Genomic DNA, 26,314 nt, shown 5'->3' with positions numbered 1-26,314 from the left:
CATTGGTAAGCTTCAAAAGCTACAAGACGTTTTTCTATCCGAGAACCAATTTTCAGGGCCGATTCCAGATGCCATCGGAAACTTATCATTGTTGATTACACTGTATCTAAGTTCCAACAGACTGGAATGGCATATTCCATCAAGCGTTGGAAATTGTTATAATCTATTGGCATTGTACCTTGAAGACAATAATCTCAGCGGCAGAATACCTAGACAACTTCTTCGACTATCATCTCTAGCCCTGGCATTAGATCTTTCTCAAAACAACCTCATTGAGTCACTTCCAACAGAGGTTGGCCAACTCAAGATGTTGACTTCTTTGGATCTCTCTGATAATAATTTATCAGGAAACATTCCTAGTAGCCTTGGTGATTGCATTAGCCTTGTATCCTTGTCTCTCAAAGGCAACTCATTTCAAGGCATTGTACCATCAACATTAAGTTCCATGAGAGGAGTGTCAACACTCGATCTTTCTCAAAATAATTTATCAGGTCAAATTCCTCGATTCTTGGAAGGATTAATCTTATTAGAATATGTAGACCTATCCTTTAATGATTTTGAGGGTGAAGTGCCAGTGTTGGGAGTATTCGCCAACACAACTAAATTCTCAGTTTTGGGCAATAGCAGGCTTTGTGGTGGCTTGCCTGAACTTGGGTTGCCCAAATGCAAGGGGACAGGAAAACATAAAAGAAGGTTTCCTTTGTTCGCCATATTCATCCTAATTGCATCCACACTTTTCACAATATTATGTTTTGCATATGTTTGGGGTAAGAAAAAGAAGAGTCAACCATCTCAATCATCGAGGGAGGGACGGTTCATAAAAGTATCATATGGTCAACTTCTAAAGGCTACCAATGGCTTCTCCCAAGCTAATTTGATTGGCGAGGGGGGTTTCAGCTCTGTTTACAAAGGAATCCTTGATGATCATGATGATAGATTTGTTGCAATCAAAGTTCTACATCTTCAAAACCGAGGTGCTCATAAAAGCTTCATAGCAGAGTGTCAAGCATGGCAAAGTATCCGGCACCGCAATCTATTGAAGATTATAACTTCATGTTCAAGTGTTGACTTTCAAGGCAATGATTTCAAAGCTTTGGTATACGAGTTCATGCCCAATGGGAGTTTACATGACTGGTTGCATTCAAATGTAACTACAACTAAACTGAACCTTCTTCAAAGAATAAATATTCTCATCGATGTTGCATCTGCCCTTGATTATCTTCACAATCACTGTCTACCAGCCATCATTCACTGTGACCTGAAGCCAAGCAACATTCTGTTGGATGATGATATGGTGGCCCATGTTGGAGACTTTGGTTTAGCTCGATTTCTTGGAACAAATTCAAACAAAAACAGTACAAGTGGCATTAGAGGAACAATTGGATATGCACCACCAGGTAAAGTTCATGTATGTATTCTCAGATTCTTATATTTATTTATACTGTTACCCCTTTTTTTTTATGTCATTACTTATAAGTTGCAGAGTATGGTGCTGGGAGTGAGATAACAAGTAGTGGGGATGTCTACAGTTTTGGAATATTATTGTTGGAGCTGATGACAGGGAAGAGGCCAACAGACAACATCTTTATTGAAGGCCTTAGCCTTCATAGATTTGCAGACATGGCCTTGCCAGACCATGTAATCGATGTTATTGATGATGACCTTCTGAATTTACATCAAGAGGATGCTATTCCTATGATAGCAGATGTAAAGAAAATAGAGGAATGCATGGCTTCAACTGTCAAACTTGGAGTATCATGCTCTGTGGATTCCCCAGCGCAACGGTTGAATATCGTAAATGTTGTCCATGAGTTGCAGCATATTCTGGATACACTTCAAAATAGTTGAGGTGTCTTGTTAGTAGATATTTTGGGTGTTAATTGTTAAATATGGATGTATCTGAGTATGTGATGAATCTTGTATAATAAAATGTGAAATAAATGGAATGAAGGTATTACTTTGAAAATATGGTGGTCTTTTGAGGATAAGAATGCATAACCTACAAAATCCTTGATTTGAAGATTATCAGTGCCAATGAAGCTTGTTTTTCCTGCAACCAAGTTATATACAAGTAGGGATCGATCCAACTGTGTGTAAAATAAATCATAATGCAAAATGAAAACTGAAACCCTTATTGCATAACAGCTTACCATTTTTACTTGGAAACTCAAAAGCCACCAACAAATGGCATTGCAGTAGAGCAGTCAGGATAAGCCATGGACATATGTTGTAAAAATGAAGGGATCATGTTTCCTCCATCACCTGTGTTCATGGACAAATTATCATCTTTATCTTTCAATTGGTTTTTGAAGTAATAGAGTCTTCCATGCTAATATTAGATTTTAGCAAGGGCAAAGCTGTAAGTAACCTTTCAATCTCCACATCACCAATTTTCCTGATTGCAGAACTCTGGCGTTCAACTGAATAAAAGCACAAACTAATATTTGATTACTTTCCTCAAATAATTGAAGTAATGTTCAACTTTCTTCTTAAGAGTGGTATACCAAGGTCCACGACTTGTATAGACCTTAAACTACATGTCTACAAGAAGCAAGTTTCTATTCATGTAGAATACAGTTTAATTATGGTTTGGAGATCATAACCACCACAAGCTCTATGTTTCTTTAGAACAAAAGATCACTGACAAAAAAAATGCTGGTACTCTTAACAAAGAATAGACCATGATTACAACAATCCAGACCAAAAGTTGTAGTTAACAACGAAAATGGCATGATACAAAATGACATGAATAATGGTAATGTAGTAGCTAAAACAAAAATGGCCTAATTTTCCATAAAAGCCCATTAATGGCCTAATTTTCCAAATTGGGCCCAACCCCATATGGGCCTTACCCAAAAGCCCAACAATTCCTGGTCCAAAACCATTGGGGCCACCAAGGCCCAATACAAATCTTGGCCCAACTAGACATGTCCAAACAAAAGCCCAAGACTCTAAGATTCCACTGATCAAAAGCCCAACATACAACACCCAAACCCAAGCTCAAAGCGCAAGCATGAAACAAACCCATAAGCGCACTGATGCTCATACGCGGGGCGTACCTCCTTAGGTATGCTCAACGTACTCGAAGATAAAGATCGGGGGCCTCAGATCAGTATGCGGGGCGTACCCTTAGATCCTCCAAACTCCTTTTGTGACTTAACCAATTAAGAACTTTGCATCTAAACTTCAGGAAAACTCAAAATAAAACTCTTAATGCATAAAGTGGGCACCTTTATGCATTTTCATGACTAAAAGAGACCCAATGACCATCTTAACCCAATAATACCCATCTTAATCCGTCTAGAACATGCATGAATCGTTTCTAACCATAAAGATGGCAACTTTATGGACTTAAAAGTTAAAACCTCAGAAATGCTTAGAGTAGCAACTCAAAGCTCCTGGAGTGGTGTCCAACCACAAGATCTTACCCATGAGGTCAAAATGGGACCAAAAACCCACATAATCATAGATCTCAACTTATAATGATCAAGCTAAGAACTTTTTACCTTCTAAGAGCTGAAAATGTAGCAAAGAGTCCAGATACACAAGCCTTTCCTTGATTCATCACCTTGCACAAAGCTTCCACGCTTTGAATACACACTAAAACCCACCAAGGATGCACATAAGAAAGCTCACAACACTCTAGGATGAAGCTACAACTCGAAATTAGGGTTTAAGACCATGGAGGATGAAAGGGTTGCTTACATCTGGAACTTAAGGTGTTTAAATAGTGAGCCAACCGTAAAAATTAGGGTTTTGGGACTCAGCACATTACGTTGGGCGTAATGTCTGTACGTTGGGCGTACATCTTGATCATATGCACATCACTAATCCAACCTTACGTTGGGCACACCCAACCAAACACACGGATGCATCCTTGCATGCATGGGGCTGCCTTGCCAATAATTTCCATTAGGGACCAAAACTGCCAATAACTTCAAAATACCATAACTTCCTCATTCTAGGTCCCTTTCCAACAAACCTTATATCCACAAAAAGGTAGCTTAGAAGCCCTACACTCCAAATAACACACCCAAGCCTTAAATCCTCCCAAGCAAAACCAAAAATCTAAAAAAAAAGACTGAGATATCAAATTACAATTATACCCTTGGCTTCCGAAGACACAGTCAAATACTTAGATCACTCATACCATGACACCCACATTCGAAATGGGCCAAAAACTTCCTTTCCCGAAGCCCTAAGCCTCATGACAACTAATGACTGGACCGCATCCCCAAGCAACGAAGCAAATCCAAAACAAAACCGAGTGTTACACTAGAAAAAATGGAATTTTTTGGTAATTACTTCCTACTTAGTGGGTTGAACTTTGAAATTTTTCATATTGATATCCCGATTTTGGGGGACTGTTCATTGAATCTGAACCCAAAATTGACAAAATTATAGTCTAAAATCATATACAAACACTAAACTACACTCTGAAAAAAACTGCATGTCAATCAGATTTTAAACGAATGAGATATATATATATATTTTAACATTTTCACAAAATACAAAGTACAAAAACAAATAGCTGAAAAGTTGAAAATTTTAAGCTTTGATATCCCGATTTTGGTGGACTGTAACTCATTGAATATTAAACAAAAAATTGACAAAGTTATAGTTTAAACTCATATACAAACTCTAAACTACAAGTTGGAAAAAAACGCTTTTCAATGTGACTTCAAATGAATTAGATATGAATGTCTTAAAATTTTCACAGAGTATAAAAAAGCTAAAAGCTAAAAACTTCTCGACTTTGGGTGACTCTAAGTCATTGAATATAAAACTAAAAATAGTAAATTTATTGTCTAAAATCATGTAAAAACTCTAAATTATATATTGGAGAAAACCACATGTCAATCCGACTTCAAATGAATGAGATATGCATGTTTTAAACTTTTCATAGAAACCAATTTCGACCCCTAAAAGTGGTTCCGGTTCCTTGTTCCGGTTCTTAAACCCAGTTTACCTGGACCCGATGGGCCCAAACCCGGATTACCCGGAACCCATATAAAGTCATTCTTTAAACCCAGAACTGAAACCGGTTCTATATATTCTAATTCTAACGGTTACATTTCCGGTCCGATTCTGGGTTTCGGTCCGTTTTTCCGGTTTTAAATCTCATCCTTAGTGGTTACGGAACAATAACATTGACATCATATTAGCAACTACAATTTAACAACATTAGCAATGAAAAATAATTAGTAGAAACACCAAAATATGTGTTCCGTACCGAATTTTATTTATAAAAGCATATTCTAAAAATATATTTACATCAAATTTTGGTTTATTAGTTCAATATATGCATCGATTATAATTAATTTATATTTACAAAAAGATTATTTGGAGAATTTAATTTATAAAATTAAAGACAAATTTATTTAATTATCAAAATTTACTTATAAAATTATATACAATATAAATTAATAATATGTAAGACATATAGTTGTAGCTACAACAAACATAGTTATAATCTACTCTCTAATAAAAGAGTCTCTCTTTAACACTTGACACTTCCAACTCTAATATTTCTACAAAGTTAATTGACTATTTCGCCCTCATTTAACTTAAATTCGGTATCCATATTAATTTCCATAAATTCTATCAATTTCCGGCAATTGTAATCTTTAAATATGTTAAGTTTGAATCAATCCCTGCAAATAAGCAATCAACATTATTATGTATTTAATTTCAATTCCATAATAATACTCAATCCCTTATGTTCATGAATTATTTCTAGAAATCTGCATATCCTAAACCCGCAATTAATTATTTGAGATTTTATTGAGTCAATGTAATCAATGATAAATCAGCAAGCGATTTTCTCTAAAATTGAAATTGATTATTCGTGGTTCCCACAGGTTGTAACCTAGTATTCTATATTATCATCTTGCTATGATTTTTTGGTTTAATTAAAATTTTCCTTTTGTACCTTTTATTTAAATATTTGCCTTGTAAGTATTTTATGAAATTAGTTAATTAAGCATAAAAAACTAATTAATAACAATTAAAAATAAATAAACATCATATCAGTTATTTATTTATTTTAAAGATCTCGATGATATGTTTTGTATAAGTTCAATTTTACCTTTTATGTTTAAATATATTAACAGTTATATGTGACAAATTAAAAATATGATGAAGTAAAACTTTTGTATATCTAAAACATTTAAAATGAAATGTGATTTGTTTGATTTGATCTTATTCGGCCAGATAAAATGATAACTTGTATTATACCAAAATTTAGTTGCATTTTGGTAGGAGAATTACTTTTTATTTTTATTTTTATTTTTATTTTTATTTTTTTCAGTCAGGTGAAAGCGTTTTGTAATTGGGCGTAAAAATTATTTCATATCTTTGTTTTTGGGTTTGAAGCTTTTGTACGTAGTCTTTGTCGACTCAACAATAATCCATAATAATTTTTACAAGTTGATAATAATTTCATTAGTTATATTTTTATTGATTGGTTTGTTATATAATAGCTCTTAGAGTGTTTCTCATCTTCCAAGCAATAGAAAACAAAAACAAAAAACGATGGCTGGAACAAACGAATTATTGCTATAAGCAAGTTACTCTCAGTTTGTCTTGGTCAAGGTGATAAGAAATTTGTGGATAGCTTCTCAGCGTTTGCCTGTCACGTACTACCAATTAAGTTGAATTCCAAAAATGAATTCTCGTATTGCTTTCCTCGTTTCTTCTACTCTTGTTATTTGTCTGATAACCACCACCATTTCTGCTTTTGTTGGCGGTAATGAGACCGATTATCAGGCGTTGTTGCAGTTCAAGTCAATGATCACCCATGATCCATATGATGCTCTAAGCTCATGGAACACTTCCTTTCATTTCTGCAATTGGAGTGGTGTTTCATGTGGGAAGCAGAATAAAAGAGTCACTGCTCTAGAACTGATATCACAAGGGCTAAAGGGCCGTTGTCTCCTCATGTAGGGAACCTCAGCTTCCTTCGTCACTTTTCTCTCTCAAACAATAACTTTCAAGGAAGGATCCCCAATGAATTGGGTCGTCTTTCCAGTCTACGTTTCCTCTATCTTGGATCTAACAAATTCAGCGGGGCCATTCCAACCAACTTGTCTGGTTGTTCTCACATTGAAAGGCTTGGCCTTTATCAAAACAAGCTAGTTGGAAGCATACCCAAAGAGATCAGTTTCCTGACAAAACTTGCTCATATTCAAATCGATGCTAATAATTTAACAGGTGGAATCCCGCCTGACTTGGGGAATATAACATCAATGGAAGAGTTCACTGCTTCTGGCAATCCGTTGGGTGGTAGCATTCCAGACACCTTAGGCCGTTGGAAAAGCTTAACAAGTTTTTACCTTGGTGGCTGTAACTTATCTGGAACCATCCCTCATTCCATTTTTAACCTCTCACTCCTCACCAATTTTACCTTGGCTGAGAATCAGCTTACCGGTAGTCTTCCTCCAGCCATAGGTGAAATGCTTCCGAATCTTGAGCGCCTTCAATTACGGCAAAACCAACTGACCGGACCTCTTCCACCCTCGCTATCTAACTGTTCCAAATTTCGAATTCTTGAAGTGAACTTCAACAGTTTTAGTGGGAAGTTGACAATCGATTTTGCAAAACTAAAACACATCAATTATTTATTCTTAGCTGAATACACCTTTGGATTCGGAGAAGCTGATGATATGAAGTTTTTTGATTCTTTGAAAAACTGCAGCAGATTAACGTTGTTGTATCTTGATGATTGCCAGTTTCAAGGAGTGTTGCCCACATCAATTGGTAATCTTTCCGATCAACTCTCTCTCCTACTTTTAGGAGAAAATCATTTCTATGGAAACCTTCCTTCCGGTATAGGTAATCTAGTTGGCTTGACCCTTTTATCTTTACGAGATAACCAATTCACAGGAAAAATCCCCTCCACTATTGGTAAGCTTCAAAACCTGCAAGTTGCTTATCTATCTAAGAACCAATTTTCAGGGCCAATTCCAGATGACATCGGGAACTTATCATTGTTAACTAAACTTTGGTTACAATCCAACAGATTGGAATATATTCCATCAAGTATGGGAAATTGCCATAATCTATTGGAGTTGCACCTTGATGACAATCAACTCAGCGGGAGAATACCTAAACAACTTGTTCAACTTTCATCTCTGAGCATTATGTTAAACCTTTCTCAAAACAACTTGTTTGGGTCACTTCCCGCGGAGGTTGGCGACCTCAAGATGTTGACTTCTTTGGATTTATCTCAGAATAACTTATCAGGTAACATTCCTAGTAGCCTTGCTGGTTGCACTAGCCTTTCATTTCTATCCCTCAGAGCCAACTTATTTCAAGGAATGGTTCCACAGTCATTAAGTTTCATGAGAGGAGTTATAACATTGGATCTCTCTCATAATAATTTATCAGGCCAAATTCCTGGATTCTTGGAACGGCTGGTCTTACTAGAATATGTAAACCTATCCTTTAATGATTTGGAGGGTGAAGTACCCGGTGCTAGGAGTGTTTGCCAATGCAAGTGCATTCACTGTTTTGGGGAATAGCAGGCTTTGTGGTGGCTTGCCTGAACTTGGGTTGCCCAAATGCAAGGGGACACATGATAAACATAAGAAAAAGTTTCCTTTGTTCATAATTTTCATTCTTATTGCATCCACCCTTTTCAGCATTTTAAGTTTTGCATATGTTTGGTGTAAGAAAAAGAAGAGTCAACCATCTCAATTGTCAAGGAACGAACAGTTCATGAAAGTATCATATGCTCAACTTGTAAAGGCTACCAATGGCTTCTCCCAAGCCAATTTGATTGGCGAAGGTGGGTTCAGCTCTGTTTACAAAGGAATCCTTGATGATCATGATGATAGATGTGTTGTCAAAGTTATACATCTTCAAAACCGAGGTGCTCACAGAAGCTTTACAGCGGAGTGTGAAGTGTGGCGGAGTATTCGACACCGGAATCTGTTGAAGATAATAACTTCATGTTCAAGTCTTGACTTTCAAGGCAATGATTTCAAAGCTTTGGTATATGAGTTCATGCCCAATGGGAGTTTACATGACTGGTTGCATTCAAATGTAACTACAACTAAACTGAACCTTCTTCAAAGAATAAATATTCTCATCAATGTTGCATCTGCCCTTGATTATCTTCACAATCACTGTCTACCAGCCATCATTCACTGTGACCTGAAGCCAAGCAACATTCTGTTGGATGATGATATGGTGGCCCATGTTGGAGACTTTGGTTTAGCTCGATTTCTTGGAACAAATTCAAACAAAAACAGTACAAGTGGCATTAGAGGAACAATTGGATATGCACCTCCAGGTAAAGTTCATGTATGTATTCCCAGATTCTTATACTTATTTATAGTGTTACCTTTTTTAAAATAATTGCTTATAAGTTGCAGAGTATGGTGTTGGGAGCAAGATGACAAGTAGTGGAGATGTCTACAGTTTCGGAATATTATTGTTGGAGGTGATGACAGGGAAGAGGCCAACAGACAACATCTTTATTGAAGGCCTTAGCCTTCATAGATTTGCAGACATGGCCTTGCCAGACCATGTAATCGATGTTATTGATGATGACCTTCTGAATTTACATCAAGAGGATGCTATTCCTATGATAGCAGATGTAAAGAAAATAGAGGAATGCATGGCTTCAACTGTCAAACTTGGAGTATCATGCTCTGTGGATTCCCCAGCACAACGGTTGAATATCGTAAATGTTGTCCATGAGTTGCAGCATATTCTGGATACACTTCAAAATAGTTGAGGTGTCTTGTTAGTAGATATTTTGGGTGTTAATTGTTAAATATGGATGTATCTGAGTATGTGATAAATCTTGTATAATAAAATGTGAAATAAATGGAATGAAGGTATTACTTTGAAAATATGGTGGCCTTTTGAGGATAAGAATGCATAACCTACAAAATCCTTGATTTGAAGATTATCAGTGCCAATGAAGCTTGTTTTTCCTGCAACCAAGTTATATAAAAGCAGGGATCGATCCATAAAAGCAGGGATCGATCCAACTGTGTGTAAATAAATCATAATGCAAAATGAAAACTGAAACCCTTATTGCATAACAGCTTACCATTTTTACTTGGAAACTCAAAAGCCACCAACAGATGGCATTGCAGTAGAGCAGTCAGGATAAGCCATGGGCATATGTTGTAAAAATGAAGGGATCATGTTTCCTCCATCACCTGTGTTCATGGACAAATTATCAACTTTATCTTTCAATTTAACTTCAATTGGTCCATCTTTCTTGGTTTTGACACCATTAGGTGTGGAAGATTTCCTTCAAAATATTGAAATAATAGAGTCTTCGGTGCTTATATTAGATTTCAGCAAGGGCAAAACAGTGAGTAACCTTTCAATCTCCACATCACCAATTTTCCTGATTGCAGAACTCTGGCGTTCAACTGAATAAAAGCACAAACCAATATTTGATCATTTTCCTCAAATTATTGAAGTAATGTTTAACTTTCTTCTTAAGAGTGAGCAGGTTTCTATTCACGTAGAACACAGTTTAATTATGGTTTGGAGATCATAACCACCACAAGCTCTATGTTTCTTTAGAACAAAAGATCACTGACAAAAAAAATGCTGGTACTCTTAACAAAGAATAGACCATGATTACAAGAATCCAGACCAAAAGTTGAAGTTAACAACAAAAATGGCATGATACAAAATGACATGAATAATGGTAATGTAGTAGCTAAAACAAAGATGGCTAACATGGTGTCCTTAAAATACTACAAGCTACTGTCTTCATTGATTCTAATAGGAATTAAAATAACTACATATCAAATTCAAAGGTTGGAGGTTTCAAATTTTGACTGCAGAAAGTCAAAATATGATATCTAATTATGGAAAATCCTCAGGTTCTTGCTAATTAAAGTTTCTACGACGATGAGTAATCCAACAAAATGATACTGTTGACAATCTAATCTAAGCATTCCAGAATCGGTTATACTAAACACAGCAACTTCAAAATCGAAGACGTAAACATTACAAATTTCCATAAACGAGGAATTTCCTTGACAGAAATTGGATTGGACTACCAAATTATTACCAATTACGTATGCTTTTTATGTCCTTGTACGTTTTCAAAGCACAAAACTACATCGGTACTAAAAGAAATATAACATACCTTATTGGTAAATAGATGCGTTTCCTTCAGAAAGCCCATTTGCATCAACCTTAGGCCGAGTATTAACCACGTCTGAACGCTAGATGAATATATGCCTTTTCCCCTTCGGCTTGGGGGACATCATATAAGCGGAGAAATTGATCACAATACGGCTCGATTAAATTCCAACACCACAAGTAGAACTTGGTGCCCCTGCTAGAAATCGAACCGCAGTAACATAGAGTGCATCACGTTGCCATTGGACCACCACTGTGAAAACCTCATCAAGTGATAAATCAGATTTTGGTTCATATAAATAGTTAGAATTTTCCTTGTAAGCATTGATTTGAACAAATGATGATACTAAGGGTGTTTGGCTTAGTTTTTCAGGTAAAAGTTTTTTTGGAAAAGTCACAAAAAATCAAGTAATCAAGTTTTCCTGATTTTTTTTGGCTTCTAAAAAGCCCCTTCATTTGGTTGTTAAGGTGGAAGAGGAAGGACCGAATCCTTGATAAATAAGAGCGATAACGGAAATAAAAAAAATTAAAACATGGCTGAAAAATGGGTGGGGCTGTTGTGTCGATCTGTCTGTCTGACGAAAAAGATAATTGATTATGGGTCACTAATGTGTGGGCTACTTGGCTGTATGTTAATAAAAAATAAAAAAAATAAAAAAAAAAAAAAGCAAAAATCTGTCATCACTTATAAAATAAAATAAATAAAAATAAAAATAAAAAAAACCATTTATAAAGGTCAGACAATAATAAATATAAAAACGGACTTACGATAAAACTGTATTTATTTATTTATTTATTTATTTATATTTCTTTTAACAACGTGAGGTTTAAATTTGTGTCAAAAACCCTTCCTAGTTCCTATTTCCCTTGCACCGCGTTTCCGAGTTTATCAAAAGAAAAGAAAAGAATGCATCCCGTTCCCGAGTTTATCAAAAGAAAAGAAAAGAAGAGAAAAAAAAGTAATGAGAGAAAAGAAGAAAAATTAATAATTTTCTTAATTTTTCCCGAGTTCAACTTAACGAGAGAAAATAAAGGAAAGGAAAATAAAATTTTCTTTTGTGTTCTCGAATTGAAAAGAAGTGGAAGAAAAATTAATAATTTTCTTCTTTCCTTCCAAATCCTTCCAGGTCGGAAGGAAAGATAGGAGAGAAAGTGATTCTTTCATTTCCCCTCCACTTCCTTCCACTTATTTCCTTTAATGAAACTTAGGAAAACCAATTTTTTATTTTCTTTTAATTTTCACCCATTTCCTTTCCGTTAAACTCGGGAACAGGGTGTTGAAGATTTGACATCTCAAGAAACCAATTTGGAGGCGTCATTCCAACATGCTAGATGTTTATCCGTGAAGGAGTTAGTAGTCCAAGTTGATGCAAGCTCCTAATTTCACAGGATGTTCATTCTTGATACTTTTATGGAGGTAAGTTCCTAAACTCAACAATATAAACCCAACCCAAACCCACTTACTGCCAACCTTTGCTTAAATGCACAAATATTATAATATTGTAATAAAAAACGAAAATGGTAGAAAGTCATGCTATAAAAATTGGTGGTGATAAATATCAGAGTGTGATTACCCTTGAATACTCCTTTGTTTGATTTGAGTACGGACTACGTGAGGTGCATCAAGCCGCAACAATGTCGTCTTCAAACCACTTTGAGTTTCCTCTCCAAAGTTAACGACGTACAGTCAAAGAAAGTATTCTTCTTGTGTGAAAATCCTAGTTATATATCGCATTCTACATGTTTGATAAAACTCCTCAATGAATATGTACCACTCTCTTCCCATGATTAGATTCTGCTTAGAAAAAAGAATTGCAAGTTCCTAAATATAGTGAAAAACGATGTAATGTCATCAAGTTTGAAACTCAGTACTGTGGCATATGCTCTTGACAATAGTTCTAAGATGGCGACTCTAACTATGGATGGAGCTGGCATTTTTTTAAGATATATTTTTGTTTTGGTCATAGATTTTGTGCACCCAGACGTTGGCTATGGGAGTGACTTGGAGTGAAACATGTATATCATTTTGTTGATGTATTTGATTAACTAAATCAACTCATTATAGTTTTAGGCTTTTAGCCTTCATTCAAGAACAGTTACAAAAATAACGTTTTATTTTACTATATGACTAAGTAGTTGGGAGATTATTCAATTGTTTCATTCATAAAATCAGGGTAAAAGGAAAGTCTATATGAGCATGTAATGTGCTGAGAAGACTAACCTACAACAATTTAATGAGCTAAGATGCACACATAATGCATCAAACAAATTTGAGAACAAAGTTTTGAAAATTTTGATGGACTAACCTTGTAAATCTCGATAATAATTTTCAGTTTGATCAACCAGGAAATCCATCCAGTAATCCTCCCAAACAAAACACCCCTTCAATATAGAACTGTAATCACAAATTATGTAAGCATTAGTCAGGTAAATGTATATGTCTATAATCATTTTTATATTCTAACTCAATTTCATTATATAGTCATTCATCAATAATCTAATCCATACTTAAATCAAAGATGATGCAAGCTTGCAAATGGTTTTAATAGACACAAATCCGTTGTTTCATTCTCTAAGTTTGGAGCTCAACTGCTACTCCTTTCTCATTCTCCAAGTTCCTAGCTCAAGTAAACACAATCTTTTCATATTAGTCTTTTAATATAATACACTAATCTATTTTTCTTTCAAAAAATAGCAATGTACTTTCTTTTAACCCTTAAAAATATGAAACTCGAACAGCTCATGTGAAACAAAAAATTCATAAATGTTGTCCTCACTGCTTCACTTTTTAATTTAATGTAGGTTCTTTTGTTCTTGAACTCAATTATTCAACTAAATCAACTGAATCAAGTCATGGTGATAACAAACTGGCTTCAACATATGTGATTACATTTAGATTCTTCATTGGGGCATGGAAACCAAAGAGCTGAGATATTGTTGCAAAATGTAGAGGAGGTTGTAGTTAAAAATGAGGAGCTTAATAAGGAAGAGTCGATTGATGGGATTGGGTCTTCATTGCTTTCAGGGTCTGTTTCAATGGTACTTTGTTGTATCCTTTGATGATTTGCACCATCTTGTGTGTTCATCTTATTTTATGTTGGGTCAAATGCAAGAAATAGCAATGTAGTTTCATTGATTTGGGTGTTATAGCATACTACTTCCATTTATTTATAGCACGTCATTGTAGCTTTTCCAATGTATAATGTCCTAATAAGAAAAAAGGAAAGTACAATACTACAATGCTATAATTAGGTAGATTTTATTAGTATGATGTAACGTCCCAAAATTCAAGACTAAAAATTTCTTTTAAAAAACATTACTTAAAACATAATTATCAATCCATAACATAATTAGAGTATTAATTCCAAAACGTATTTTCATTATCAGAGTAAAACATTCCCTGGCTGTCTAATCTATGGTGTGTGCCATGCGATCACCCCGAGCTCTTCCTTCCACTACCGGAAGTACCTGAAACCAAAACTGAAAACCGTAAGCACGAAGCTTAGTGAGTTCCCAACCTACCACATACCATGCATAACCACATACTACACATACTGGGCCACGCCTGCTATTATGGGCCTCGCCCCCTATCTCGGGCCTCACCCGCTACAACGGCCCCGCCGCTCCAGGCCCCGCCTGGCTTCGAGCCTCGCTCGGATACAGATCTGTTTCACTTAGGTCTCACCTGTCACTGGGCCTCGCCCGCTAGCATATACTAACACATAAGCATATCACAACACATAAGCTAACATGTACTAATAAATCATGTTCTGAGCCCTTGCCTATCTTGGTCCTCGCCCTTGTCCTGCTACTGATGAGTCATGGAACCCCGCCCATGCTCCTACTGATAGTGAGATACGGGCCCAACCCACACTCATTCTTTCCCTAACTTGGGCCTCGCCCCTGATCTGTTGCTAATGAGATGTGGAACACCATCCACACTCTGCTACTAGTGAGATACGGGACCTCGCCCACACTCACCTCCCTACCAGGCACATACATGTATCACACAAACAACAAGTATAAACTATCATATAAACCATTCCTTGGGCACCCGCCCGCTATCATTGGACCTCGTCCTGAATATCATACTAGCATACTGTGCCTAGGGCTAACCCCCAAGTCTTCTACTCATAACTACATGGGCCGGCATTGTGGCGTTAGACCCATTCACACAAAGGGAAACTCACCTGCACTTGCTGAACTTACTGAAACCCCTCTGCTGCTGCCCGACAACTCTTCTGAATTGTGGCTCCACTAGCTCCCCGAGCTATCAATACCAATATAACACTTAGTTTAACTGTCCTCCGAAGGTCAACTAAGTCAACTCTGGTCAAAGTCAAAGTCCTAGTCAAAGTCAACCTTCCAGGTCAACCCTACTCGCCGAGTCTGTCTACTGACTCGCCGAGTTCATATGCTCAGAGTCCTTCCATTCGCGACTCGACTCGCCGAGTCAACCCATGACTCGCCGAGTCCACCGATTTTCAAGTCCTGTCCTGTCCAACTCACTGAGTCTCCACTCGACTCACTGATTCGAGTCTTAACTCGAAGGGTTCGGGGTTTCGCGACCTGACTCGTCGAGTCCAAGGCAAACTTCAACAGACTCGCCGAGTTATTCATCCAACTCATCGAGTTCCTCCTAATCTTCATACTACTCGCCGAGTCCACTCGAAGGACGTGTCGAGTCTATTCAGTCCTTCATGCATTCAGAGGCTTTTTGAGTCATGCAGGGACTCCAAACTGTAGATCCACTCTTCCAAGGACTATTCCTCATGTAAAGTTGCAAACTTTACGTGTAGCTAAGGAGATCTAGGCCCAAAACACTCCATACTCGGGTTTAAGACAACCATGCTTCACCTACACCACCACGACTGATACTTTATGACTCTCTAGGCCAGAATACACTTAGATCTGAAGTAGCAACTTCAGATCTGGACTTCTAACTCCAATTGGCTCTAGGACATGACATAAAAGCCCCAAATCTCATGACAAAAAGGAAAATATGAGCAAAGGAGTGAAGGTAATGACTTCTTACCTTCAAATGCTCTGAAAAAGTCACACTAACTCTGGATCCAAGGCTTCCTCTTGCACCACTATGAACTTCCTTCTCTTCCAAGCTTCAAATCACAACACGAAGGCTAGATCTTTGCTCAAAAACGAATATGGTGGCTAGGGTTCGATGTTCTAGAAGAGGGGAGCTGTAAAGGAACCCTAAGGAAGAGAATGAGGTGCTTAAATAGTGCACAAAGTCCCAAATTTAAGGTTTCCCTCTTTAGACCGGACTCGCCGAGTCTATTCTCCGACTCACCGAGTCGGTCACTTACTCCTCGACCCGGATCCCGCTCGGACTCGCCGAGTTCCTCCTTGGACTCGACGAGTTGGCCCTTTAACTTAGGGTTTTCCTTTCCTTTCTTGGTCTTTCTGATTATAGATGTTACATATGATGTAATAACTAGATTATAACCCGCGTTAAACGCGGGAAGCGTATAAAAAAAACATAGAATTGTAAACATATATTACATCATAGGAAGCATGACAATTAAAAGTACATTACCATAGCTATTTTAAATTCATCATCATACATTACAATAACTATTTTAACCTCATAACAATTAAAAGAATAAATAAAAAAAAACTAATAAATCGTAGAGTAATATAAAATATTTAAATAGTTCATTACAAAAAACAACTATGTTCGAGTGCAAATTAAAATGTATATAATCACAAATATCTACTTGGCATAATCACTTTATCAAAATCAGAACGGAATGAAAAAACTTGTTGAGAAGGATGTATCGGAACCACATACTCAATCGTATTTCCTTTAAAGAAATATAAGGTATTGTTTCTATAATCCCACCATTCATGTGCACCTTCATTGTAGTTACTAACATCTACTTTAACCCACCAATTTTGAATGCAAACCCAAATAGCCCACAAATGATCTCCACTTACAGAGAAATATCCCATTTTTCTGTGAAACTTGATCAATCTCGATGCATACGGTTTGAAGTCATTAATAGTAAAAGGTGCAAATATGAGTATATGTTCTTCTGAATAAATATCAAATCACAATATGGTATCATTAGATAATAAGAAGTATACGACACCGCCACTTGTAACTACCTAATCAGAAACAAGATAAACAGATGATGGTAACTGAATATTTTGAAACTCCCTCCATTGCCATGTAGTAGATGAAAACAATTCTATGTTGTAGTAATCACAGTCCACTTTTTCCTTCGGCATATCACTACAAATAAAATAACATATAAGTAAATAATAAAGTAAATTAATAACATAAAATGTACTACATATAAACTCTTACGATGGCTTTGTGTATGACAATCGAATGACCTTGAAATGTAACGGGTTCGAACTGATAACTACCAAAGCAAACTTTGTTGCAGTGTATTCAGAGGTCGGAAAAGGTATCCATTTGGCATATGTAGTCGTTGGTTTGATAACAAATAAAATCTTTGAAACATATTCATCTGGATCATAGGATTCAGCAAGAAGGAGTCCACACATTGATGATGCTAAAATAGTACAAGTATGTGGTAGCCAATCAATGTGAACATTGTTGGTACCAGAAGACGGAACAAACTGACGCTCTATATTTCTTCATGGTTTTTTTTTGTTGAACGATAATTCCACAAACCACATTATTTCTACAGTTGTAGTTATGAAGAACATAGTTTTTGTATGTTAGTGATGGTGTGCCTAGGGCAGCACAGCAGAGCCGCGTCCAAGCCCTAGAGCTGGGCACACCAGCCAGGCCCAACCCAGCAGGCTCAGCGCCCGCTGGCGCCCCCGGGAGCGAAACGCCCAAGCGAAAGACTCGCGCCCGCCAGGTGACGCTCCTTGCTCCAAGACAGAGCATTACCGTCGGACCCAATGAGAGCGCTCTAGCGGTTGAGGGCACACGACCCTCCAATCAGCGCCTCTGATCCTGTCTCCCCAAAAGTGATCCTGTCTGGTACGGACCAGGCCGGAGCGCTAGGTATAAAAGCATGCATTCTCAGAACAACGAGGTAAGTTCTCTGGCCCTTCTAGAGAACGCATACACAAACCCTAAGTCATCCCCTAACTTGACCGTCGGAGCGTTCTTTCGGGAGCCCCTCCCGGAAAGCGGCTGACGGCCCTTGTTCTCTGTGATCTTGCAGTGATAACTAGGCAACCAAGAAGAGTTCATCCGTGAAGCAGAAGCAAGGTCCTATCAGGGACAAGGTTCCATCATTTGGCATCATCCGTTTGTGAGACGAAGAACACAAGCAAAAAGCACGAAAACAAACATCAATGGCGTCCAACGGTAGCGAGGGACAACCAACTAGTCCCATACGTCCCATGACGACGTTGGACGAAACACCACCGCCTACAACGACCAACAGGGCCATTTTGGGCGAAGGAAGTTCTACAACAGCCGTCGGAAACGTTTCATAACCGTCATTTCCTTAGCATGGAACAACTCCGGTGGAGCTACTTCCGTCTACACAGCTTCAGATGTCGTCGTTCTTCGCGCCGCCGCTGCAACAGGCACGAGCAATCCACTCGACAACACCCCCGGCGAGCCACATTTTCAACATTTCGCCATCGTTTGCAAAACCATCGCCATTTCAGATGACGGGTGGACAGAGTTCCGCAACCCTATTACCACCATTGGCGCAAACCATGATGAACCACTCACCACCCATTTACCCGATGGCCGGTACATGGACCGGACCGACTATCCCTGCCAACAACAGCCTGCAACAGCCGGTAATGATCAACCCCGCTACATCCATACACCCTTTATCCACTAGTTATCCCCTCCAGTTACCATTCCAGCCATACCCATTTTATGGACCAAGTCCGGGCTACCTCACGTCACCGCCGCATGATATGAACTCCCAATACCAGCAGGGGACATCGACTATCCCAGGCCAGGATGGTTTTTCCCGAAGCGTAACGTCTCCGTTCATCAAAGAGCTGTTGGATTATGAAATACCAAATACCGCAAAGCTCCCGAAACTCAAAACGTATAATGGAACCACCGTCCCGGACAGTCACATCGACACATATGAATGGACGATGACGTCGCTAAAGCTTAACGAGAAGTTCTGGTGCACATACTTCCCAAAGACACTCGATGGCAACGCCGGCACGTGGTTCAAAACGTTACAATCGGGTAGCATTTCAAACTTTGCTCAACTCAAGTACCATTTCCTCACCAACTTCATGCAGTTACGCAAATACAAGGGGGACTCTCATTCCATTATAGGCTGTAAACAAAGAGAGGGGGAAACTGTGCGAGAATACTTTACAAGATTCACAAATGCCACGTTGGATATACCAGGGCATGAAGAAGGCCTTATAGCCGGTGCCTTCACATGGGGACTCCTGCTAGGCCCTTTGTCACAAAAACTCATGGGAAAGAAGCCCTTAACACGAGCCGAGTTGAAAGAAAAGGGTAGAGCGATATCTACGGCAGGAGGATGGTGAAGCAGCCAAGCAAGCCTACTTGAATGCCATGACGACTAGGAATCACCACCCGAGTCATACGGACTTCCGAGGGGGAGGAAGACACTATGGCCAGGCAAGAAGACCATCGATGCGTTTTCGACCATTTGTTAAAGACGACAGACAGGGTTGCCGCCTAGAAGTGTACGCGGTGTCTGAGAAACAGCAGCCGACCAAGTCGCCCAAGAGTCGGTATGGTGAATACCACAAAAGTAAGACGCATGATACAGTTAACTGTTTGGTACTAAAGAAGGAGATGGAGGAGAAACAACTTAAAGGAGATCTGGTGGAGGTGGCGCGAAGTCTGCGCGCCAAGTTTGATGTTGAGAATGCCAAGGGCCCACCCCACGAAGGGGTTCAGCCCAGGGAGATATTCATGATACGCAGCAAAAGAAGTAGGGAGGAACAACGGGGAGAGCAAGCGACCGTTAAACCTTCAGCATGCACGCTCACGTTCTCCGTTCAGGATCCCTGGCCGGATGGTTGGAAAGGTGACAACCTGCTGATAATACAAGCATCTATCAGAGATGTGACTATCCATAGGGTCTATGTCGACACCGGGAGTTCAGCAGACATCATTTATGAGCATTGTTTCCGGTTCGTCCCGGATCGCTGGAAAGACAACTTGCAACCTACGACTGGTAGGCTGGTGGGATTCACCGGCCATAGCCTGTGGCCGCTGGGCACAATCCATCTCCCCCTGACAATCATTAGCCATGACAAGCAGCGAAAAAAAACTACCCTGATAGACTTTGTGGTCATTCGACATTCAGCAGAACACAATATCATCCTAGGAAGGACAGCCCTCTTGAAGCTAAGGGCAGTACCATCAACCATGCATGGGATCATGAAATTCGACACACCGAAAGGCGAAGCCACAATACTGGCCACTCCGCCCAAAGAATTGCAATGCTATACAGTCATGAAGCCAGCAGAAATAACCAAAGGGTCCAAAAGACCCAGGGGCAGTCCCATAAAGGGGAAGGAAGTAATCAATGAAAGATACCCTGATCAGCCGGTCAGCATTGGATGTGACCTCCCAAATCACACGAGAAGAGCGTTGGTCGACTTGCTCAAACGCTACAAACATGTGTTCGCATGGACTCCTACAGACATGGTGGGAGTAGAAAGGAAGGTCATCGAACATAAACTGATGATCAGGCCAGGGGTAAAAGAAGTTAAGCAGAAGAAAAGGGTCCAGGGGGAGACCGTAATAGGGCGATTAATGCAGAAGTGACTAAGCTGACGGAGGCCGGGATATTGAGGGAGGCAATATTCCTGACGTGGATTGTGAACCCAGTTATGGTTCGCAAACAGGATGGATCGTGGCATATGTGCATAGACTTTTTCGATCTAAACAAGGCGTTCCCTAAGGATTGCTACCCGCTCCCGGAGATCAATCAGAAAGTAGAATCGCTACAGGGATTTAAGCTAAAATGTTTTTTGGACGCATATAAAGGGTATCACCAGATTTTGATGAGCAAGGAAGACGAAGAAAAAACAGCCTTCTATACAAACCATGACACTTTCTGCTACACTAAGATGCCTTTCGGATTAAAAAATGCAGGGGCAACATATCAACGTCTGGTTGACTCGATATTCGCTAAGCAAATTGGAAGGAACATCGAGGTGTACGTAGACGATATGGTAATTAAGAGCCCGAACGAGGAAAAGATGCTACAAGACATTGAGGAAACTTTCCAGACATGAGAAGCGGTCAAGATGAAGCTAAACCCAGCCAAGTGCACGTTTGGAGTGGAAGAGGAGCAATTCCTGGGATACTACGTCACCACTCACCAGACAAGGCGTCCAGCCCAGCCCGACCAAGGTCGACGAGTTCATCGAGACGCCAACCCCAAACTCCCTCCGAGATGCACAGGGTCTGAACGGGAAGCTTACAGCTCTAAGCAGGTTCATTTCGAAATCCGCTAACAAGGCCATGCCATTGTTCCACACCTTAAAGGGGTGCATCGAGAAGAAAAATTTCCAGTGGACGAATGAGGCAGAAAAGGCGCTCCATAAAATCAAGGAAGCGCTACACGAGTTGCCAACTTTGGCCACCCCTATCCCTGGAGAAACATTACAAGTGTATCTTTCAACATCAGGCGAAGCGATATCCTCAGTATTGGCTGTAGAAAGGGAGGGGCAACAGAGGTCGGTGTACTTTGTTAGCAAAGCGCTGCAAGGACCAGAACTCAACTATCCCGTGCTGGAAAAGTTGGTGTTAGCACTCATCTACGCCGCGAGACGACTAAGGCGATACTTCCAGGCACATCAAATCGAGGTACTCACGAGCTACCCCATTAAACAGATCTTGCTTAAGCCGAAGACGTCAGGCCGGCTGGCCAAGTGGGCAATTGATCTGGGAGAACACAACATAAACTACCGCCCAAGAACAAGCATCAAAGGGTAGGCGCTGGATGACTTCTTACTAGAGATCCCAGACGGAGGGAACCTAGCGAAAGAGAAGGTGTGGGTAGTTGAAGGGGCCCCGGCTGACCATGGTTCATGGACCCTGTATATGGATGGAGCATCCAGCAGGGAAGGCTCAGGGGCGGGGATGATCTTGACTAGCCCAGAAGGAGAGGAGGTAACCTATGCCCTCCGCTTCGACTTCCATACGTCAAACAACGAGGCTGAGTACAAAGCACTTCTTGCAGGATTATGGCTAGCCAAGCAAATGGGTGCAAAAGTTGTAACAGCCTTAACCGACTCGAGGTTAGCAGCAAACCAAGTCAATGGAAGTTTCGAGGTAAGAGATCAAGAATGGGAAAATATGTAAAGATGGTGAAACAACTGGTAGGATCATTCGGCCGGTTTACAATCAAGCAGATACCCAGAAGCTAAAACAAGAGGGCAGACGCTTTGAGTAAGCTGGCGTCCACATGCTTCGACCACCTATCAAAGAAAGTTTTAGTATAGGTACTTCGAGAAAGGAGTATAGATGAGCAGCAAGTGAACACCCTAAACCCCGTTGGGCCCACATGGATGACACCGTTCCGGGAATACCTTCAAAGAGGAGTGTTGTCGGACGATCATGATGAGGCCAGGAAAATACGTATAAAAGTGCCTTCATACGCAATGGTGAATGGAGAATTGTACAAGAAGGGGTTCACGTCTCCATGGTTAAAATGTGTGGATCAGGACAAGGGGGAGAGATATTGCAGGAGGCACACTCAGGACAGGTGGGTGCACACGAAGGGGCGGGGGCCTTGACAGGCAAGGTGTTACGAATGGGGGTATACTGGCCAACGATACAGCAGGATGCGATAGAAGTAACCAAGAAATGTAGGGAGTGTCAGTCTTACGCCCCAGTCCAGGCGAACCCCCGGCCCCGCTAAGCAACATATCCAGCCCATGGCCTTTCTACCAGTGGGACATAGATATAGTGGGTCCATTCCCAAAAGCACTAGGGAAACTAAAGTATATGGTGGTAGCTGTGGACTACTTCACAAAGTGGATTGAAGCTGAGCCTCTGGCGTGCATATCTGGGAGGCACATGATAAAATTCGTATGGAAAAACGTCATGACAAGATTCGGAACACCTAAGTTCTCATCAACGACAATGGCTTGCATTTTGCTGAGAACCCGTTCAGAGAATGGTGCACCGCCAAAGGGATAAGCCAACGCTTCACATTGGTGGCACACCCTCAAGCGAACGGCCAAACGGAGGTGTCCAACCGAACCATTGTCAATGGGATTAAGAATAGGTTGGCAAAGCAAAGGGGAATTGGGTAGAAGAGATACCAATGGTGCTGTGGTAAACAGAACTACACCACGGAAAAGCACAAAGGAAACCCCTTTCAGCTTGACGTATGGAACCGAAGCCATGCTTCCCATGGAGGTGGCAACAAACACACTGAGGGTGGCCAACAAGGATGAGGAAAGCAACATAAAAGAACTGAGGATAAACCTAGATATCCTAGAGGAGAAGTGTGAAGAATCGGGTGTACGCCAAGCCGCGTATAAACATGCAACAGAAAGATATTACAACCAAAGGGTAAAGGAGAAGGCCTTCAAAGTCGGCGAATATGTTTTGAGGAAAAACGAGGCAAGCCGAGCCCAACCTCAAGGAAAGTTGGGGTCCAACATGGGAAGGCCCATACAGAGTCACGGAGGCAAATAGGAACGATGCATACGTGTTAGAGACAATGGAAGGAAGGCCTATTCCAAGAACATGGAATGCTAGGAACTTAAAGAAATATTTTTTCTAAGGCAAGGAAAGGAAGGAAAAGGAGGCAACCCCAGTTGGTTGACGTCTCAGTGAGTGTATCGCACCCCGAATACTTAGAGTATATTTGTTCATGCTAAATGACATGAACCTGATACTTAGTGTATTTAAAATTCCATGTTAAGAGACATGAGTTCAATACTTAGTGTATATATAATTCCATGCTAAGAGACATGAGTCCAATACTTAGTGTATTTAAAAATCCATGCTAAGAGACATGAGTTCAATACTTAGTGTATATATAATTCCATGCTAAGAAACATGAGTCCAATACTTAGTGTATTTAAAAAAATACCATGTTAAGAGTCATGAGTTCAACACTTAGTGTATTCAAAAAACCCGCGGTTAATGAAATGATAATGCAATTGCTGATTTTTATATACTTAGCGTATTAGTCTAATGATTGAATGATTACATGCGAAATCCAATCATGGATGCTAAGTGCGTCCAATATGGACACTTAGTGTGTCAATGGTAGCAAGGGCAAAGCAAAGTGCCCGGCGCATCAAGGCGCTGTATATCCTGAATAGTGCGTAGTAAACGAGCAAGCCAAACACAAAACAAAACAGGTAGACAATAGATAATGCCTAAAACAGGCCAAATATACATCTAGGAAAGCGAAATACTATTTTAGAAGTTCAAACATTACAAGGCAAAACATCACATACTAAACTAACAGAAAGAGAGAAACCTTACGACTCCAGACCATCCCCACGAACATCTTTCTCACTTGCCACAGCCTCCTCCCCAACACTCTTTCCAACATTTTCCCCAACCACCCCACCATCGCCTTCTCCATCATCCACGACTACTTCACTAACATTGTCATCACCAACAGTCGCCCCAAAATCACGCTCACCACCACTACCAGACCCATGATCCTTACCATCACCTTCCATGTTAGCACCCGTCACCAGCACCATCTCATGACCCACAATACTCTTAGGCGTAACCTCTGAACCACCAAAGGAGCATAACTCCCGCAAACCTTCAATACCCACCTCCCCCAAACCTAACGGACTTGCATGATCCATACTAGCGAAGGACAAAAGAGCATCATTTATACTAACCACGTGACCAACAGACGACGCACCAACAACCACCTCCCCACTCCCACCGCCACTTGAAGTCTTCTGAACAGACTCAACCCCAGCCATGTATGCAGTATGGCGGATAAGACTGATGGCGTTGCTAAAGACAGGGTGCTCTATCAGTTTATCAATAATACGAACAACGCCGACGTGCAACAACCAATCCAAGTCTCGCCGAGCAGCGTCCACATCTGACTGCAGTGACGATACAAGCTTGTCGCGATCGATAGCATCACGCTCAAGACTTTCAACCTGGATCATTAAACCTTCATTCATTTGTGTGAGAGAGTCAACCTTGGTTTCCAATGCAGCCCTAGCCTCGTCAAGAATGTTCTTCTCGGATGCTAGCAACTCACATTTCTTCTCAGAAGAACGAAGATCATCACCAAGCTTACTCGGATGATGCTCCAAACTAGCCACACGCGATCCACAGGTGGCATGTGTGACCTCCACCTTGCCAAGGGTATGGATACGCCGGGAACCTGCAACAAGATAAAACATGGTCTGTGCAGAAGCGTAGCCATATTGTGAGCAAGGGAAGGATTACCCATCGCCTCCATATCCCCAACTGCAGCTAGAGGGAAGGCGTGGCGCGAGAATTCCAAAGCATTGGCACGCACAGAAAGACGAGAATCGTTGCGAAGATCCCAAGATGGCACAAAAACCGTAGACCCAGAAGCACCATCACCAGGACCACCATCTTTGGAAACTGTAACCGGACCATGGGGGCCAAAGCCCTTCGCCGGAGAAAGCTTGGAGAGAACAAACGGAATAGTCGGAGAAGGAATGGAAGAAAAATCTGAAATAACGGGCTGTTCAGTCGCCCTGTTGATTCCCTCAGACTGTTGTGCATCATCATCGGGAATCACAACCACGCCAGTGGATGTGGAACTCATCGAACTCAGCAGGCGAGAAAAGTTGCGCCTAGTATGTACTCTCTTGGTGGCAGGGGGAGCACCAGTAACCGGCTCGCCCATGGCTTGCATAGCTTTCCGTTTCGCGTGCATCCGCCGAACATCAGCAATGATACCTTCTTTGCTATCTTCACTGTCTTCCAGGGAGGAAGAGGGAACGCCGCCCAGGGGCATGACAGAGGAGATGGGGTGAGTGTGCAGCGGATCTTCCTTAGACGCCGATGAGCTTACTGGAGGAACAGGAGGAGCAGTGGTCAGAGCAAGCCGGTCTACCCGGCGAGGAGGGGGAAGGCCGTCGACTAGGTCTACTTCACGAAACTCTAGTTTGCCCCGATAACGCTTACGCAACACCTCATCCATAGACAAAGAAAACTCAGTGCCTGGGGGAAAGCAGAATGGAAATATTAAAAACACGGAAGCAACAAGGAGAAACAAGAAAAGAAAAGGGGGAAGATACT

General features: G+C 40.5%; 3 protein-coding genes across 3 annotated transcripts in view; all 3 read left to right on the top strand.

Moving 5' to 3' along the window:
* Window positions 1-1,966, top strand: part of LOC111877571 (receptor kinase-like protein Xa21) — a 3,219-nt gene extending 1,253 nt beyond the window's left edge. The window contains exons 1-2 of the mRNA XM_023874085.3: window positions 1-1,397; window positions 1,484-1,966. The exon at window positions 1-1,397 is cut by the window's left edge and continues 1,253 nt beyond it. Of these exons, the coding sequence (XP_023729853.1) occupies window positions 1-1,397; window positions 1,484-1,848 (1,762 nt within the window). The 3' untranslated portion in view covers window positions 1,849-1,966. The remainder of the gene's footprint in view (window positions 1,398-1,483) is intronic.
* A 4,700-nt stretch (window positions 1,967-6,666) lies between these two features.
* Window positions 6,667-8,136, top strand: LOC111877567 (receptor kinase-like protein Xa21). The gene is made up of 3 exons (XM_052769067.1): window positions 6,667-6,931; window positions 7,213-7,905; window positions 8,021-8,136. The coding sequence occupies exons 1-3, from the start codon at window positions 6,667-6,669 to the stop codon at window positions 8,134-8,136; spliced, it is 1,074 nt and encodes a 357-aa protein (XP_052625027.1).
* On the top strand, window positions 8,106-11,368 carry LOC111877572 (receptor kinase-like protein Xa21). The gene is made up of 3 exons (XM_023874087.3): window positions 8,106-8,244; window positions 8,389-9,295; window positions 9,378-11,368. The coding sequence occupies exons 2-3, from the start codon at window positions 8,449-8,451 to the stop codon at window positions 9,740-9,742; spliced, it is 1,212 nt and encodes a 403-aa protein (XP_023729855.1). The 5' UTR covers window positions 8,106-8,244; window positions 8,389-8,448; the 3' UTR covers window positions 9,743-11,368.
* Window positions 11,369-26,314: the final 14,946 nt, after the last annotated feature.

Source organism: Lactuca sativa, chromosome 2 (genome assembly GCF_002870075.4).
Source record: "Lactuca sativa cultivar Salinas chromosome 2, Lsat_Salinas_v11, whole genome shotgun sequence".
Lineage (NCBI taxonomy): Eukaryota > Viridiplantae > Streptophyta > Magnoliopsida > Asterales > Asteraceae > Lactuca > Lactuca sativa.
This window is presented reverse-complemented; position numbering and strand designations above follow the sequence as displayed.

Coding starts and splice junctions, on each gene's coding strand:
- LOC111877567 (XM_052769067.1), top strand. CDS start 6,667: ATGAATTCTCGTATTGCTTTCCTCGTTTCTTCTACTCTTGTTATTTGT. Junction 6,932..7,212: donor ACAAGGGCTAAAGGGCCGTT/GTCTCCTCATGT, acceptor ATAATTTAACAG/GTGGAATCCCGCCTGACTTG. Junction 7,906..8,020: donor AAAAATCCCCTCCACTATTG/GTAAGCTTCAAA, acceptor ACAATCCAACAG/ATTGGAATATATTCCATCAA.
- LOC111877572 (XM_023874087.3), top strand. CDS start 8,449: ATGATTTGGAGGGTGAAGTACCCGGTGCTAGGAGTGTTTGCCAATGCA. Junction 9,296..9,377: donor AATTGGATATGCACCTCCAG/GTAAAGTTCATG, acceptor TATAAGTTGCAG/AGTATGGTGTTGGGAGCAAG.